Source organism: Staurois parvus, unplaced genomic scaffold, assembly GCF_062004578.1.
Source record: "Staurois parvus isolate SC_StPar_1 unplaced genomic scaffold, SC_StPar_1.0 ptg000549l, whole genome shotgun sequence".
NCBI lineage: Eukaryota > Metazoa > Chordata > Amphibia > Anura > Ranidae > Staurois > Staurois parvus.
In genome coordinates, this window is record NW_028318345.1 from 11,792,462 (window position 1) to 11,811,977 (window position 19,516).

The 19,516-nt window shown below is 41.9% G+C and overlaps 1 protein-coding gene across 3 annotated transcripts in view; it reads left to right on the forward strand.

Moving 5' to 3' along the window:
- Window positions 1-19,516, forward strand: part of LOC149451104 (transducin-like enhancer protein 4) — a 224,396-nt gene that overhangs the window by 44,461 nt on the left and 160,419 nt on the right. For all 3 annotated transcript variants that reach the window (XM_089691104.1, XM_089691105.1, XM_089691106.1), the window contains exon 5: window positions 13,510-13,572. In XM_089691104.1, the coding sequence (XP_089547230.1) occupies window positions 13,510-13,572 (63 nt within the window). The remainder of the gene's footprint in view (window positions 1-13,509; window positions 13,573-19,516) is intronic.

The window sequence follows — 19,516 nt, forward strand, 5'->3', positions numbered from 1 at the left end:
TTTTGCTTCAATAGACTTCAATGCAGATACTGCAGAAAAGCTTTTTTGACATGGGCAGATTAAAGAAAAAAAAAAATCAAAAAACACAAAAAAAAAACCAACAGCAAATTGTCCAAAGAAAAAACATAAATGCGCAAAACACATGGAAAAATTAGTGTGCTGAAACGGATCAAAAGCAAACTGCATAGGTGTGAACCAAGGCTAGGCGCGACCACACTACTCTGCCCACTACTCCTCTGAGCATTACATATACTATGATTCTTTTAGGTGCTGAACTCCTTATTCGACATTTTGCTTAATTTTATTCACTGGTGGCATAAAATGAAAAATTTGAAATATGAATGAAAAAAGGAAAAGATTGTTTGCGCTAAATACCAAAATTCTGAAATTGCTAATCATATATTGTTTTATATATACACAGATCAACCATAGCTTTATGACCACCCACCTTATATTGAGTAGGTTTCCCTTTTGCCACCAAAACAGCCTTTATTGCCATTATAACAATCCTGACCCATCAAGACATGGATATCACTAGACCTCTGAAGGTATGCTGTGCTCTTTGGCACTAAACCATCAGTAACAGGTCATTTTTTTAAGTCCTGTAAGTTGCAAGGTGAGGCCTCATGGAACATCAATGTTTTTCTAGCACATCCCACAGATGTGCAATTGGATTTGAGATCTAGAGAATTTGGGGACAAAGTCAACACCTCAAACTCATGTGTTCCTCAAACCGTTCTGAACCATACAGTCAGGTCCATAAATATTGGGACATCGACACAATTCTAACATTTTGGCTCTATACACCACCACAAGGAATTACAACAGTTTGCATATGTGCCTCCCACTTGTTAAGGGACCAAAAGTAATGTGACAGAATAATCATAAATCAAACTTTTTCACTTTTTAATACTTGGTTGCAAATCCTTTGCAGTCAATTACAGCCTGAAGTCTGGAATGCATAGACATCACCAGACGCTGGGTTTCATCCCTGGGGATGCTCTGCCAGGCCTCTACTGCAACTGTCTTCAGTTCCTGCTTGTTCTTGGGGCATTTTCCCTTCAGTTTTGTCTTCAGCAAGTGAAATGCATGCTCAATCGGATTCAGGTCAGGTGATTGACTTGGCCATTGCATAACATTCCACTTTTTTCCCTTAAACTCTTTGGTTGCTTTTGCAGTATGCTTTGGGTCATTGTCCATCTGCACTGTGAAGCGGCTTCCAATGAGTTCTGAAGCATTTGGCTGAATATGAGCAGATAATATTGTCCGAAACACTTCAGAATTCATCCTGCTGCTTTTGTCAGCAGTCACATCATCAATAAATACAAGAGAACCAGTTCCATTGGCAGCCATACATGCCCACGCCATGACACTACCACCACCATGCTTCACTGATGAAGTGGTATGCTTAGGATCATGAGCAGTTCCTTTCCTTCTCCATACTCTTCTCTTCCCATCACTCTGGTACAAGTTGATCTTGGTCTCATCTGTCCATAGGATGTTGTTCCAGAACTGTGAAGGCTTTTTTAGATGTCGTTTGGCAAACTCTAATCTGGCCTTCCTGTTTTTGAGGCTCACCAATGGTTTCCATCTTGTGGTGAGCCCTCTGTATTCACTCTGGTGAAGTCTTCTCTTGATTGTTGACTTTGACACACATACACCTACCTCCTGGAGAGTGTTCTTGATCTGGCCAACTGTTGTGAAGGGTGTTTTCTTCACCAGGGAAAGAATTCTTCGGTCATCCACCACGGTTGTTTTCCGTGGTCTTTTGGTGTTGCTGAGCTTACCGGTGCGTTCCTTCTTTTTAAGAACGTTCCAAAGAGTTGTTTTGGCCACGCCTAATGTTTTTGCTATCTCTCTGATGGGTTTGTTTTGTTTTTTCAGCCTAATGATGGCTTGCTTCACTGATAGTGACAGCTCTTTGGATCTCATCTTGAGAGTTGACAGCAATAGATTCCATATGCAAAAAGCACACATGAAATGAACTCTGGACCTTTTATCTGCTCATTGTAATTGGGATAATGAGGGAATAACACACACCTGGCCATGGAACAGCTGAGAAGCCAATTGTCCCATTACTTTTGATCCCTTAACAAGTGGGAGGCACATATGCAAACTGTTGTAATTCCAACACCGTTCACCTGATTTGGATGTAAATACCCTCAAATTAAAGCTGACAGTCTGCAGTTAAAGCACCTCTTGTTCGTTTCATTTCAAATCCATTCTGGTGGTGTATAGAGGCAAAAATGTTAGAATTGTGTCGATGTCTTAATATTTATGGACCTGAAAGTAGTTGCCGTGCATCAGTACACATTGGCCTGTTGAAAGGGGCACCAGCCATCAATGAATACAGTTTCCATGAAATGGTGTACGGTCAGGAACTAGGTAGGTGGAACGTCTCAAGTAATATCTCCATGAATGACGGGAACCAGAGTTTCCGCGCAGAACACTGCCCAAAGCATCAAACTCCCTCCACCAGGTTGCCTTCTTCATATAGTGCTTCCTGACACCATCACTTCCCCTAGTAAGCAATACACATGCACCTGGCCATCCACATGATGTAAAAGGGAGTTTGATTTATCAGACCAGGCCACCTTCTTCCATTGCACCATGGTTTACTTCTGGTGCTTAATATATCCCATCCACTTTCAGATGCCATTGCAATGAGAGAGTCAATATTATTCACTTTACGGCTGATTGGTGTACATATTTTGCATCTTCTCATTTTGCCGGAAAGCTGGTGTGCACCATTTTGAGCAATTACAAATGCTAACAAAAGCCAGGAGAATTCTTACATAGACGGTGCTAGATTTTGTACTGTAATCTGTTAGTCTTTCATGTGTGTTTCGTAATATAGGTCTGCATTCACTACAGAGTGAAAAATTAACAGATGTCCACACTGGGTGTGTGGTTTGCATTCATGTTTAACTGTTCAGCATGCTTTCAGGGCAGGTTTCTGACATTGATCAAGCTATACCTCTTCCCTGCAACCTAGTATTATTTCATGTAGCCGCCCCCCCCTCACCGACTACATTTGGTGTGCCTGTCGCCTCTTAATTTGGACTGTGCATCATATTAACCTGATAGCTTTGTGCACGTACATTGAATAAAGTATTTACAGAGGTATTGCTGAAAGCTTGTCAGATCCTTGTAGTCCACTAGGGACAAAAAGACAGAGGGACCATTAATCTGTGTACTTGTGATAAGCTGGAAAGCATGCTTTGTTTCAGGTTCTCTTCAGCCTCTTAGTGACAAGCCAGCAGAAACACTACTTGTTGAATGAAGATGGTCCTTATCGATTTGACCCATGCTGTTCTCATCCTTTGTCACATTTAGAGGTGTGAGGACCAGGGTCTGGATGGCTTCAGTAGTATGTGTAACAGTATTGTCATTTCCACCTATTGATTTCTTCCTCGACTACCCTTTATACACATGATTTGGTATTATGTTTTCTTCTTTGGAATGATGTATTGATTGAGCTGTTGACAGTGCTTTAATTTGGCTTTCCTTACTCCATTTTCAGGTTTTAATATGTCTGATGAAATATCATGGAATTCGCAATCTATTTTTACTTCTGGCATTAAATGATCGTATCGTTTTATCTTAATTTTTTTTTTTTATTGAAGTACGGTATATTTTTGCTTTTCTAGCCACTAGCCAGTGTGTTTATTGACCAATAAAAATATATTTTCAGAAATGATCACTTGTCAGTATGTCAGAACATCATTAGTCCGTGTTGGCAGTAGTAATTAAGTCCACTTTCCAGTTTTTGCTTACAACTCCCTGTTCCCTACATTTAGAGAGAATTGGGTAAGATGTCACTGCTGACCTCCTTCTGTAAAAGTGGGGGTCACAAGCCTAGTTTTTTGTGGATTATTGCATTAAAATTGTGGATAGCTATCCTCGGACTTTGGATGACCGTCTTTTTTTTTTTTTTTTACGCAACCTGTGAGGGATTGGGATGGGCCACTAGTTTAAAGGCACTGAAGATATGTTCGTAGTTCATGACTTTGGGTGAGGATGGGTTTTGTGTAAGTCAATAACTGGGGCCTGTTGGTTTAGCCAACAGAAAAGTTAGGGTAATGGGTCATCAGTCTGGAGGGGTGAGTGCTTTTTAGTTTTGGCTAATTTTTCTGTTCCACTTTTGTTGTGAATTCAGGGGGCCTTTGTGCACATAATTGGAACAGAAGAGTGGGTGGTACAGATTCCCGGTAACGTACTGCTCTTTATATTCCTTGAAGTCCAGTAGACTAAGGGTAAGGTGACTCTGTTATTCATGTGATGTGCTGTTTTATTCTTTAGGAGGGGGTGACAAGGTAGATACATATTGTTAATGGGTGTATATTTGTGGGCATGAACTGCTGTTTGAGATGTGGAAATGTAAGAGGTTGCTTGCCCTCCCCCTTCCTTACATATACTTTAAACCCATGCTGAAGATAGATGAAAGTCCTTACCTTGTAAAACAACCCATTCAGCTTAAAATGGAAATTAAAGGCAAAACATTTTGTGTGTGTATAAATATAAAAAAAAGTATAAACAATATAAAAAAAAAAAATGTATAAACACACTGGTCATCTAGTGAATGGCTGTGCATGGAGGGGAGGGGGGTTCAGGACAAGTCAGATCATTCGAGGAGAGCAGGCTGAGTTTCCAGCACAGCTAGAGAACTGGACACTGTGCTCTTCTGCCTAGTGTGGTCAGTTAAATAGGAAAGCAGGGGACTGGCATGAACACCAGGGATTTCACACAAAGGAAGCAATACAATGAGAACAGGGTGCTTCTTCAAACAAGTACATGGTACAGCAGGCACATATCAGGAATATGAAGTATTGGGTTCACATATTTAACTGTATCTCTTCAGATTTTTATAGCTTCTATTGCCAAAAAAAAAAAAAAGCACCAACTTGAAAATATGATCTCTATTGCATAGGATGGTACTGGCTTTTGAAAAATAATGGGAACAACAGTGAACATGAAAGGCTTTTAGCGTATTAAATAGCATTATAACTTGTAGTGAGGCCTAATAGCTTTTTGAAATGTGTGGCGGTATAAACAGACTCTTCATAAATGTATGTGTTCATGGATGCATGACCCACATAACCTACAAATTTGATTGGGTTGGCATCGACTGATGGATAGCAGATTAGACGTCCGCAGTTTTCTGGCTACAAATTCGTTGTCAAGCAAGATTTATCAGATGCAATCAGAATTTCAAGTGGTTGGATAAAAATTCCAAAACTCACAACCCCCCCTCAATTTCCTCCTGATTTTTCATTCCCTCCAAAATTTAGTTGTAAAGCTTTGTTTAAGGGTGGGAGAAAAGCGAGAAAATATATGTATATGTGATGAATCTTCCCCTCTCCCTAAAGCTGCCTGTCTGTTATTCATCAGAAAGCAGGTCGCAGTTCAGTGAGCAGAAGAAAAGATTTTAATAGAAGTTGTGCCAAGGGCTGTAATGCATCATTTTAGGGCCCTAATTACATTACAATGACAAATATCAATGGTGACAACAGCAATAACCTACATCCTTTAATGGCTGTGCTGGAAAAGGAGTTTGGGCTGTGCGCCATTAGTTCAGACTCACTTTCAAAACATAGACTATTAGGAACGTGTTTCCATAGACTTATTGTGCAATAACTGAAGCCTGGTAGTGAGACCTGTGAACGCCTTTCAAAAGCTTGCTCTCCTGGGATCAACGAGCCAAACTTGATGAGCCATAAGAAAGTCTGTTGCTAAGGCAACATTTACTGTCACTTTAAGAGCATTAAATGATAAAGGGCCCATAGACACATATCAAATAAAAATTGATGCAGGCTGGATGGTCACAGACATGACCATTTCATACCTTGGCATTTGGGGCAGAGTTGCTTCCTTTTGATTTGAAAAAAAGAAAAGCCAACAAAAGTTACAAAGTGCATCTTGCAAGGAAATAATGCTTATTATTATTATTATACAGTATTTATAAAGCGCCGATAGTTCACTCAGCGCTGTACATTACAAAGGGGGACAGAACATGTGACAGAACAATACCAATACAATGCAAAACATGAGGGGATCGAGGGCCCTGCTCTTTCGAGCTTACAATCTAGAAGGGATGGGATAGTGGTACAGGAGGAGATAGCTGTGGGGGATGGAGTGGTAGGAAGAGTGGAGGAGAACGGCAATTAGCAGGGGGTGGGGTAGGCTTCCCTGAAGAGATGGGTTTTCAGGATGCGCCTAAAGGAGAGGAGAGTAGGTGATAATCTGATGGGTTTGGGCAGGGAGTTCCAGAGGATGGGTGACACCCTGGAGAAGTCCTGGAGGCGGGCATGGGAGGAGGAGACCAGGGAACTAGAGAGAAGGAGGTCTTGTGAGGAGCGGAGTGTGCGTGCTGGGCGGTACTTGGATATTAGGTCGGTGATGTAGTTCGGGGCAGTGTGGTGGACGGCTTTGTAAGTCAGTGTTAGGATTTTGAATTTGATCCGTTGCGCAATCGGAAGCCAGTGGAGGGATTGGCAGAGGGGGGTGACGGAGATGGAGTGGCTGGAAAGGTGAATGAGTCTGGCTGCCGTATTAGTATCGACTGAAGCTGGGATAGCCAGCGGCGAGGCAGGCCAGTGAGGAGGGAGTTGCAGTAATCGAGTCGTGATATGATGAGGGAGTGGATGAGCTGTTTAGTGGTTTCTGGGGTTAGGAACGTGCGGATTTTGGCGATGTTGCAGAGGTGGAGTCTGCATGAGTTTAAGGATTGGACTTGTGGCTGGAAGGATAGGTTGGAGTCCAGAATCACACCAAGTACTCTGGCCTGCGGGGCGGGTTTGATGGTAGCGTTGTTGGATGTGATGGAGAAGTCAATGGGGGGTGGGGTCCGGGCTGGGGGGAAGACAAGAAACTCGGTCTTGGAGAGGTTCAGTTTAAGGAAGTGGAGCGACATCCAGTCTGATATGTCGCTCAGTAGGTGTGTGATTCGGGCAGAGACCGAGGGGGTGAGGTGGGGGGCTGAGAGATAGATTTGTGTGTCGTCGGCATAGAGGTGGTAGTTGAAGCTGTGAGAGTGTATGAGTTGGCCAAGGGAGGAGGTGTAGATGGAGAAGAGAAGGGGCCCGAGGACGGAGCCTTGAGGGACCCCAAGAGAGGGGGAGTGAGGGGGAGGTGGTAGCATTATAAGTAACGCTGAAAGAGCCATGTTGACTGGCCCTAGCCCTTTAAAAGAACTGTATTGAGATGACATTAGTCCTGTAAAAAGAAAACTGGCCCAACAGTTGTATGTTTTTGTTGATATCTCAAGAGATTCAGTTTGCGAAGACACTGTATCAATACCAATTACTATTTGTAAATAAAATACTTGCATACGTTACATTTTTTTTCTAGTTTTGTTTCATTTTAGTGCTGCTGATTTCTTGTATTTGTAGCCACTTCCTGTCTATATGCACACATGGCTGCATGGCATTTTTCTGGGCTGGTTTCTTGATGGTGATAACAGTGAACTATAATACTGGTGAAATAGAACATTTAGCTTTCTTTGAAGGCCTGAGTGACAGGGTGACAATGCAGGAACACATTGGGAGTCAGGGTGTTGTCACCCACCCATAACATAAAGTGCCTGAATATTTGACCTGCATGGATTACTTGGCGTTCTTATAATGAAGCGAATGATTTTAAGATTATTGGATTAGTTTCTATTTTACATTAAAAAATTTTCAGGAATTAAAAAAAAAAAACAAAAAAAACCTACACTCTACCTAGGTGGATGCAGCATCAGTCCCCCGCCGCTGCTAAGACTGAGAACGAAGTAATCTCCTCTCTGCTCTACCCCTCCAGCACTCACTAGACCGCCAGGCTGTGGAGGGGCGGGAGTAGCTGGCTCCGGTTCTCAGCGGCGTGCTGAAAGGGTGAGCCAGCTGCCACTTGGACATCTGGGTAGATCCTGACATTAAAGTCAGGATCTTTCCAGAGTTTGGACTGTCTGTGACATCAGCCAACAGTGGGCTTTAGCTCGCTGTCAGCAGAAAAAGGGTCACAGGAGTACAGAATGAAGTGCACTTCTGTGATCCACAGGAGACCTATAGCCAAAATTTAGCTTTGGCTATACTTGCGCTTTAAAGGATAAGTTCATCTTTCAAAACCTGTTACATGTTGGTGTCGGTTCATATATATGCGGATTGAATGTGGCATCCAAACCGCATGACCTGTGAAATAACACTGCTTTACATATGCTCGGTGCACTGGTGGTGTGGATTCAGTGCAGTTTGAAAGAGTCCTGTCTGATTTCTGAGCAGTGCCTTCAGGCTCAGGTGCAGATTATAGGCTGGTGACTTCTAAACCACATGTGTGAACAGGATAAAATTCTACCCTAATCCTGTCCTGAACCTGATGTATACCTGACCTGAACTACTGTATCAATTAGCTGTGCAACCTAAGCTTCAATCTGCGCCTCACGTGTGAATCCGCTCTTACACCCATATTCGGGGTGTAACATGTTATGAATGCACTGGCCTCCGCTCCCCCACTTTGACAGCTAATGGGGGATCTTCTCCCCCCTCCCTAGCTGTCAAATGTAAAAAAAAAAGCGACCATGCAGGGCTTTGCCCACTCCGGCCGCGTCACTCATTCACTATGTTGTATGAATGAGAACCTACAAGTCATGACAGCCTTAGCAGCCTGCACCATGGTAGTTCGAGTCTTCCTGTCAGTATATCCACTTGCTTGTATCTCCTATGGGAAAGCAAATATACTGACAGGTCTGCAGGAGACCTGCATGGTACCAGCGATCTGCTGATGCAATGCTTAAAGACTTCAGCAACAAATAATAATAATAAATGCACTTTTTTTTTACTTTCAAAAAATGTGCATTTGTTTTTTTTTAAGGAGAACTTATCCTTTTTAACATGTTAGGAGATTTTAGTAAATGGGTTTACATCTGCTTTAAGAGATTGATGCAACCAAATTTTCAAACTGTATACCTTTTACATTCCAATAGGTGTTGAGTTGTTTACCCTCGCCAGGACTCCAGTTTGGGTTCCCATAATGGTTACTGCAGTCCTTTGGTTGTTGGATTGCATTGAAGCCTAATATATATTTTTTGTGGTATCAGAACTGGCTAAAGACCCTTGTGGTCTGTTTGGGGTATTTGCTTGTGAAAGGTTGATTAACAATGGTCTTTGCAAAAGCATTAACGTGGTTGTAAACCTCAGGCATGAAATATTAACGCAAATCCCTCTATAGTGTGTACTTGTCTCAATTAACCACTTGCCCTCCTGAGAATTTACCCCCCTTCCTGACCAGGCTATTGTTTGCATTACTGCGTTACTTTAACTGACCGTTGCGTGGTCATGCAACGCTGCACCCAAATTAAATTTATGTCCTTTTTTTTTTCACATGAATTGAGCTTTCTTTCAGGGGTATTTGATCGCCTGTGTGGTTTTTATTTTTTGCGCTATAAAAAAAGACTACCAATTTTGAGATAAAAACAATATTTTTGACTTTCTGCTATTTAAACATGTCCAGTAAAAAAAATGTACACAATCAAATTTCGTCATAAATTTAGGCCAAAATGTATTCTGCGACATGTCCTTGCTAAAAAAAAAAAAAATCCCAATACGTGTAAATTAATTGGTTTACGTGAAAATTATAGCGTTTAAAATGGCGGTGTGTATATATACTGTGTGGGTTTTTTTTTTTTTTTTTGTAGCTTTTATTTTTACTAGTAATGGCAGTGATCAGCGACTTATAGCGGGACTGCGGCGGGCATTCTGACACTGGGGGGGGGGGTACTGACTTGGTGTCACTGACATCCCCAGTGACACCAATACAGTGATCAGTGCTTAAAAAAAAAAAAAAAAAAAAAAAAAAAAAGGCACTGACACTGTACTAATGACACTGGGCAGGAAGGGGTTGACATGAGGGGTTAACACAGCCATCCAGAGCAGTGTGCCCAAGCCGAAAAGGGAGGAGGACTGTTAGTAACCAAAGCAGCCCTCCTCTCCAACGGAGATCCTCGGTAATCACTGACCGGGACCCGGTGATTGACGGCCACAAATGGTGGTGCAGGTAGGGCTCCCGCGTACGCCCCCTACCCGGAAATACAAAATCACGTGTATATATATTATTTGTGATTTTGCGCAACCCTGCTGCCCTGTAGCAGTATATCTGCAAAAGGAGGTCAGGATGTGGTTAAGAACCCTGTCATTTGTCTGCTGCTTTTGTTTCTTTTGCTATCAGCAAGAATCACTTCTGACAAGTTTTCCTGTCACCAAGAGAAAAATGGTGATGGGAGGGAGCGCCAGCACACCTCTTGTGACTGACAGCCTCAGCTCTGTTCCTGTGTGCTGTGTGAAGGTGTGGGTGGGGGGGTCCCTTCCCTTCCGTCAGCTGTCGGAGCTCTCCTCCCTGAGCTCTGCAGTATGTAATTTCAGATCTCTGCCCCCTGTTTTCTGACAGCTAGGACAATCTTTATGAATTCTGGACTTTGAACGGATGTAGAGAACAGAAAACTGCAGATAAACAAGTACAACCTATGTAGGAGCATTTGCTTGATCTTTGTATCACCTGAGGCCAGTCATTTTACTTGGTATGTGTAAGGGTTTTATAAAGCTACACAGCCTCATTTGGATGCTGTAAGCACTGTGGTTTTTTTTTTCTTTTTGCTAAGCACAGCTACCTTTTTAGCACTTTACTTTTGGGTTTTGTCATATAGTGAGTGTCTTTGGAAGAAGAATTTACGCTTTGTGCTTTGCATGCTTCTGAAATGTTTCAGAGGTGTTTGTGGGCAAGTGACATACTGCGTGGTTAGCTGTAAGCTGTACGTTCTGTTTGGCTGTTAGGCCTCTGGTCTGACAAATTTAATGTTAAAGGCAGGTTATGGTTTCCCTTTAGTCTTTGTCGTCGTCAGTTTCTAGCAGATTTTTAGGCCCCTTTCACACTGATGCAGTGCACTTTGACGGCACTGCGGGTGAAGCGCAGTATATTCTCGGGTTTGGTGCGGATTTAGCTGCTCTTTCCTGATTACTTCTATTATCTTCTGTCGTTTTGGTATACATTCAGAAGGCACCCTAAAATTGCAGGAGATAATAGATGTCAATGGGAAGGCACAGATAACCTGCACCAAACCCTCGGGTACACTGCTCTTCACCCGCAGTGCCACCAAACCGCACCTCTTCAGTGTGAAAGACTAAAGAAGTTAAAAGATCAGATTTAAGAAAATGTGCATGTTACCGTTTCATTCTTCTGTTGTGCCCTGGTAATTTAATTCAGACAGATTTGGGGAGCAACAATGTATGTGTGCCACTTTTTTTTTTTTTCTTTAGGGCTTGTTCACACTTGACTTCTTCCCAAACGCCCCTATAGCGTTAGGTGTTTTACAAGCGTTAAAAACGCTTCCCAAACACACTATGTATGGTTTTGAAGTGTCTTATAGGAGTTTTACAAGCGTTAAAACCGCACCACAAACGTCTAGAATTAACTTAATAAATTAACACCCCGCATACATCTGCCAGGCGTTTTGAGGAGCTTCACCATAGACTTGAATGGGAGGCGTTGAAAGACTTCAACTCCTCCTGACTGGACATGAGGCGTTAATTTTGACACGAATGCTTCAGTGTGAACAGAACTGTGTGCTGTCATTTTCATAGGCTTTTGAGGGGCGGTTTCAATGCCCCTCAAACACCATTCAACGCTAGTGTGAACTGAGCCTATGAGTAGTTGGTTCTAATCTAAAATGCTTGAATACAATAATACACGCCTCCAAAGGCAGCATATATTCTTTGGTTCCTTTTAAAAACGACCACTGAAGTGTACCTGTGGTCAGACTATGTAAATTAGGGCTGAAATTAGGGCTGAAAATTCTGAATCGGCCTTCTGCATGCTGTTATATACCCTTACATCTGTTTAGCAAATTTGCTCAAAAACAGGGATTTTTGGTTCACATACATTGCAATACATATTCAAGCTGGTCAGCTGCATCAAATGCTTAATTCTTGCTTATAGCATACTTCAGTGGATTTAATGCCATTGGCTACCACTGCCGTCAGTCACAGCCATTGTGGAGGCAGTGGTGATGAGCATCGCTCTGTGTCTTATGGATATACAGAACCAGCTTCGGAGTAAACACACATGAGTGCCCTCATTGCAAGTGGCTATGCTATTGATGAGCACTTGGCAGTGGGGAAGAAGATTGGGCCTGCTCTGTGCTAAACCATTGCACTGAGCATGTATGTATGACATTTGTTATTTTGAAAACATAAAAGTTAAACCTTTACAATCACCAAATAGTAGTTCTAAAGACTGAAGGTTTTTACCTTCATGCATTCTATACTTACCCAATACTTACCAGAGCCCTGTGGCAATCCAGCAATGTGCACGAGAGCCTTCTTCCTCTTCATTGGAGAGAGGGCGGGGCCACGGCTCCATGTGTGAATGGACATGTAGAGCAGTGGCTCTGGAGTGAGCCTGTTTGGGTGTCCCCATAGTAAACAGTTTGCTCTGGGGGCACTTGGCTGTAGGGAGGTGTGTGTGTGATATAGATAGATACATATAGATCAGTGGTTCTTAACCTGGGTTCGATCGAAGGTGAAGACCCACGACTCATATGATTCGTGCAGTAAATATTCATTATTATGTTTTTGTGTGAAAATCATGTTTTAATGGTTTTGTTCTTAATGGTTTTGTTCATTTTGTGCACCTATGTATAAATATATACCTATGTTTTGAATTTGAAAAATCATATTTTATTTTTCCAATTAAGAAGGGTTCGGTGAATGCGCATATGAAACTGGTGGGGGTCAGTACCTCCAACAAGGTTAAGAACCACTGATATAGATAGATAAATAAATATATATATATATATATATATATATATATATATATATACACACATACACTCACGTTGTATACATTTTATCTGTGTGGTGTTTTTTTTTTTGTTTTGTTTTTGCTATTACATTCTAATGCCCTTGTTTCTTTATGCATGATAAATATGCTGCTAATGGATTAAGTGGTTCAGTATTATGGTGGCATTGTTTATTTTGCCCATGTGTTTTAAGAGCTCATACATGTGTGCAATCTACTAGCTACATGCTTGATCAGCTATAGATACTTGAGCAGTTAACTCATTAGATGGTGTCAAATGCCAAGCGGATATGCTCATTAATGAGTCACTGTCAAATTTCAAGGCTGCCTTGGCAAAGTCTGCAAGTTTCAATGGTCTACTGATCTAGCTGTAAAGACTTTAAAAAATGCAGATTCTGAATGGAAATTTTGGCTGCGCTTTTCATCATGACAAAAACTTTTGCGAACTGGCTTTATTAACATACTGCTGAGCTGAATGTTTTGGATGCGAGCCACTTACCTACTGCAGATTTGTGGTTCCCCTGCAGATTAGGGCCCTCTTGCCTTTATTCTCTAGTTGTTTATTTAGAGACTAGGTACTTGGTATACATAATTCAATATATCAAATGTTAATACATTCCGTCTCTGGGTAAAAAGGTGTTTTGCTTAATAAATGCTCCTATATTTCTTTTCTTTTCTCTGCAGGCAGAAATTGTCAAGAGACTGAATGCTATCTGTGCACAAGTCATTCCCTTTTTGTCCCAAGAGGTAAGGTTGCTTCATTTGTAGTCACCTAGCTAAGTAATGCCATTTAAATGAGACATGTAAGGTATTAAAACATTTTTTCACTTCTCGATTCATTTTCCTTTTTTTTTTTTTTTCTTCTCTTTGCTGCTCTGCTCATTTTTACCTCCGCATCTTATTAAATTTCCAAGCAATATAATTTAAATGCACTTATATAGTTGAAAATGTTATAATGCGCTAAGCGTAATGCAGCTGTTTTCCTGTCATGTACGCTCAGTGTTGCTAAGAATTATGATTGTTTGTCAGAATGGCATCTAATAGAGTAGATTGAAAAATTGCCAGAATAGGCATAGAATAGCACTTCTCTTGATGATAGGCATTAAATGCTAGCAGAAGTGTGGTTAGGCATATCAAACACAAGTACTGCCGAAAGTAAACAAAATGAATGCAATTGAGTAAACCATTTCTGGGATGCTATTTAGGAGGGCTGCAGTGTGATGCTGACCATAGGCAAGATCAAGACAGGAGTAGAATGGATGGTGATGTATGTAAATGATTAGTGTACATGGAAGGGTTAGAACAGGGGTCCTCAAACTTTTTAAACAGGGGGCCAGTTCACGGACCTTCGCACTGTTGGGGCGCCGGACTATAGTTTGAAAAGAATATGAACAAATTCCTATGCACACCGCACATATCTTATTTGTTGTGCAAGATAACAGGAAAAACAATACAATATTTAAAATGCACTGTACACAGCCACGCACTGTACCTGGTGTGCTCTCCTCCTCTCCTGTTGATTCTTTGGCTGCAGCAGATGAAATCCAGGGCTTCCAGGCTGCCTAGCTATTTGCTGGCTGCCACTGTTTGTCCCCCCACCCCCCGACCGGCCCGGTGGGCCGGATAAATGTGTTTAGTGGGCCGTATTCGGCCCATGGACCATAATTTGAGGACCCCTGGGTTAGAACCTCAGTCAGGTTTTGGTGCAGTGTCCTTGCTGGAAAGAGGCACCCTCTCTATTTATCCTGGTGACCACTGTTCAACTGTCTTTGGGACAAAGTATTGGGAAAAGTATTGAGTTGTTACAGGAACTGGAGTTGACGAGAAATCAGAAAACGGAAAAAGGCCGCACATCTGCTACACTTTTTTTTTTTTTTTTTTTTTTTTTAATTTAAATTGAAGGGCTCATGTACACAGGGCATTTGGAAAACTCTTCTGAACAGTGGAAACTGCTAGAAGACATAGGTTAAAGAAACATCAGGCACGTTTGTTTGCATACCACATTTATGCGAGTTTTATGCACGTTTGCGTTTAGAAGTGTTTTTTTAAAAGATAACCTCAGGAGACCCTCCCAAATGCCCAGAATGCACTGAAAAATAGTAAATAACTATTTCAGACATTTTGAGAGAAATAGAGCAGAAGCAGGGAGAGCAGTATGTTTTGAGATGACCTGTCATTTCTGGTTGTATTCACTATGGATCCCTTCATGAGCATAATGCAGCACGTTCTACCATTTTTTTTTTCCTTCACGCAAAACCTGAAATGACCTAGCAGTCCATTTGAATACATGGAAAACATGCATTTTTTAAGAAGAAAAAAGGCCCTGGACAGCATCTGGATTTGGACCTGCCAAAAAATGCGTCTAAACGTAAACACGGTTAACCGCGTTTACAAGAGTTTGGCTTTTGAAACTCCGGTAAAATCTACTCCTGACTGCAATTTTGGTGCATTCAAGAAAACGACTGCTGTAAACGACAGTGTACATGGACACATAGGAAAATATAAAGGAGAGTTCAGGGGCTGCTGAAAAAAAAACGCTCAACAGCTTCTGAACGTCAGCTTAGCAGCTGCAGGATACATGAGCCCTAAAACCCTTTTTATTACATTTCTAAAAAAACAAAATCCAACTGAAGTACATCACTCTCCACCTGGCCCCTAACTGCTACTCCTCTGACATGGTTTTCAGCCCCCCCAGTAGGAGCTTGGTTCTCTGTTTATACAAAAAAAAATATATATATATATATATAACAAAAAGCTTGACAGTATGTCCACTTTCAAGTACTCTGAAACGTGGCAGTTTTAACATATGAAGCCTTTTAGAATAGCTTGTCAGCTCAATTAATACACACATATCTGTTGTGTTTTTTTTTGTAAAATGGAAACCAGGTATCTCTCAGTAGTCTCCTTTTTTTTATTCTTGTAAGCTGGTTGTAAAGTGCTGCTAGGTTTATTTATGTCTATTATATGCTTAGTTGTGCCTGTGATCTTTGCATTATATTTTCTTCCCTAATTGAAAACTACATCTTGCAGTTATGGCGTGCTAAATGTAATTTTTGGATTGTCAATAAAACACAGGTCAAAGTCAATTCAGAACCACCTTGTAACCTGCATATGACCTCCTCCTAAGCTGTTTATGTATTCCCGTTGGCTTGAGCAGGAGAGAAGCTGTTCTTTCTTTAACAAGTTAATCGACATGGGCCCGAATAATGACACTGTAGGAATTGCATTGTGGGAATCTACCCTAATTGTATGCCAATGACTTTAATTTTCTATGAGATCTGTTTACTCTCAAATGTGAAGATAAAGGGGGTGGTGTTCTACCTTCACTTTATGGAAGGCAAAAAAGGAACTGAAGCACAACTTGGCAATGAAGAGAGAAGATATTGATGTTTTTTTTGTTTTGTTTTTTTTTTATATGTAATCATCCTTTTAAACTTTGCTTTATAGATTTAGAGACTTTTTTCAGTTCCCCAGGGAAGGAGTAATAGGCAAATTACTGCACCCTGAGACATTGCCTGTAACAATTTTTACTGTCCCATTTCAGAACAAGCCTGCTTTTTCTGATGCACATTGTATACTGGTAGTCAGCAACCTGTTGATCGTGATCTACCAGTAGATCGCAGCCAGGTGACTAGTAGGTCGCTGTCCGGGCTTGCTGACCCGCTATCCCAGAGCATCAAACAGAGTGTAATGCAGAGGGGCTACTTGTAAAGCTGGAGCTATAGTAAGGAGCAAGAGCCGCATAAGCCAATGCCTCCACTGTAGTGCTGGCTCCTGTCCCATGCAGAGTGATACCAACTGCACTCCACCTCTTATCCCAGCTAGTGGTCTCCAGAGTGGTGCCAGCAGCAGGGAAGAAGAGATCTTCAGATCAGTGTGAAGCGATACACTGGGCATATTAGTATAGGGTTGCTTTCACATTGATGTGCTGCGGTTGACCTAAGGGCTCATTCACAAGTGAAGCAGGCACTGCTCCTCCTCTGAACAGCGATCAGAGTATGCTTGATAAATGGTGAGGAGGGGATTTGTTGCCTCCTCACAACCTGATTTAATGATTGCCATGTAATGCATACTTTCGCGGCATGGTAATATGGCAATTAGAGGTTTAAATCAGGTGTGAGGAAGCGACACTGTGCCCGATGATCTTTGACTTCTCCCATGTTGTTCAGGTAGATCTCCTCCTCTTTAAGATGGCCTACTCCTGTTCTGTACTATGTTGCTGTTTATCTGGTGTGTTCTGTAATAAACTCTCCTTCTTTGTCAGATAACAGGCCTAGGTGTGCACGTGTCCAGTTATTGAGTGTTACTAATTATTTTTCCATTGACCAGTTTAATCGTTTATCTGGTCAGCCTTTGCACATAAGCTAAATATATAAACATACAATACAGTCTATCTTTTCAGTCAGATCGTGGGAGCAGTTTTGCTTCTTGCATCTGTAATTAGTTTACCCACTAATTTACCTGTGCCCATGGGAGTGCTGTCTTGTTAATCAGCAGGAGTGCCTTACATTTGCAGGCCTAGAAAAGTGAATGATGTATAGAGATTAAACCTGTTAAGATGGCAATCAATCCTTTAAGACATCTAGCGGTGTTTGGTTGCTTGTGGCAAGCAATGAAGGTGCTGGAAAGACATTGGAAAATACTGGTCTATTACAGGGCCCATAGGCATCAAATGATGAACGTAACCTTCAATATTTGGCAGGATGAGGTGACAGAAGAGGCAAACATGTGTTTTTGTGTCTGTCTGGAGTGACATCTTTCATTGGTTAGATCATTTGGAAACCCCTTTTTCCATCTGCATTTCTTTATAATTTTAGTTAAAGTACTCCTATCCATTCAAAGTGAGCTCTAATGAGGAATAATAGACTTTCTTCTTTGCAATAAACACAGCAGCCAGCAGCAAATTTCCATTGGTTAGAGGGCAGTTATTATAGACATCATAATATAAACTCAAACAGAAAGGTGATGTGTAAAATGTAGTAATTAGGAGCAGATAGCAGAGTCACATTCGCTGTTCTGAGTGTTTTCTCTAAGATGGTGACATTTCATATGCTGTAGGTAGCTGTACTTTGCTTTAGCACTGTTTTTTTTTCTTTCTGCCTTTTTAAAAAGAGCTGTGTCCATTGTTTAGCTGTAATGGTGTGACTCTGTTGCCACAGTATATAACATGTGCATAGCAGTTTTATCACTTGATCATTGGGGTTTCCAGGAATATGTAAAATATACATTCAGGGAATAAGGCTCAAGTAAGGATAGAGTCCCCCCACCCACTGAAACTATACTTGAAGTGTTACTAAACCCAAAACCGTAAAATCAGTCTGTATATGCAGTAAAGCATACTTGTTTTACGCACTGTGGAACCTAAGGGGTTACTCCTCTGCATTGTGTAAAAAGGCTATTTGATCCATTCTTCTCTGTTCCTCCCCTTTTTCAAGTGACTACCACTTATCACCAGACTGACCCGTAGGCATGCACATGCTCAGTTTGGTGTATAGTGGTTTTATTTCTTGAGAGAGTGCAAGTGATCAGCAGAGGGCAAATCAGCACTGTCCAGACTTGGGTCAGGGGATTTCCATCCTCCTATCTTCTCTGATTCTCCCCTTCTTCCACAGTCCCCAATCCGTCTGCTGATTGTACAGAGCCCTAGAAGGCACTCTGCACATGCTCTGTATAGTGTGTATTGCTAGAGTGTTTTTTTTTTTTTGGGGGGGGGGTGCATGGGATCTGCAGAGGGCCTATCTGCACTGTCAAGACAGAAGGTCAGAGGTCATGCAGCTTCATAAGACAGAGGAGAATGAAAACTCCTCTGACAAGCTTTAACCAGTGCTCAGCTGGACACTGATAGAAGTCACAAGGCTGCTATATACTGGTGATGAGAAAAGGTATTTAGCAGTTTTTACATTTGCATTTCCATGTTCTGTATGCTGTGGAAGACTGGATATAGTGAATGCAGGATCATGGGCTTAGGAACACTTTAAAGTTGCCATTATAAAAAAAAAGGCCTGCTCTGTCATTCAGGAGTAAGATTGCATCAGTAAGGGGCATCAAGCTTGTGGCAGACCATAGGCAGTGATACTGGTAATATCAAGTAACTTTATTAAGAAAACATAAGGGTGCAACAATAAATGAATCAGGCTTACATGACTCCTTGTACCCCTACATAAGGAAGTGGTGGAGGTTGTGGAAACTACTCATTTCCCAGTCCTGGCACTAGAGGGATGATGTGAGCTGGTGTCTCCCAGTGATGGATTGACTGGTGTAGGCTCGTTCCGGGTTCCGTCCGCTGGTGGGACACCGGAATTGACCTGAAGGAGCATAACCTGAAACGCCTTGTCATAGCAACAGTTTACATCCTCTCTCCCATTCTGCAAGAGGTAGCTATCCTAGTGGAGCATCTGGCAGCAGCTCTTCTCTAGTTCCAGGCTGGGCACCACATCACTTCCGGTGTCTCACCAGCAGCCAGAACCTGGAACAAGCCGACACCAGAGCAAGTCATCCTGTAGTGCCGACACTGGGAGCTGAGCTGTTTCCACAACCAGAAACATTTCTATGCTGCGTGTGTAATGTGATTTTTGCACTTCCGAGTATGGGGCGCGCGTGTGCCGCCATTCCCGACCTCGGCTGTCGATCACTGGGTCCCGGATGGTGATTCCCTGCCAGCACCCGGTGATCACCAAGTAGCGCTGACACC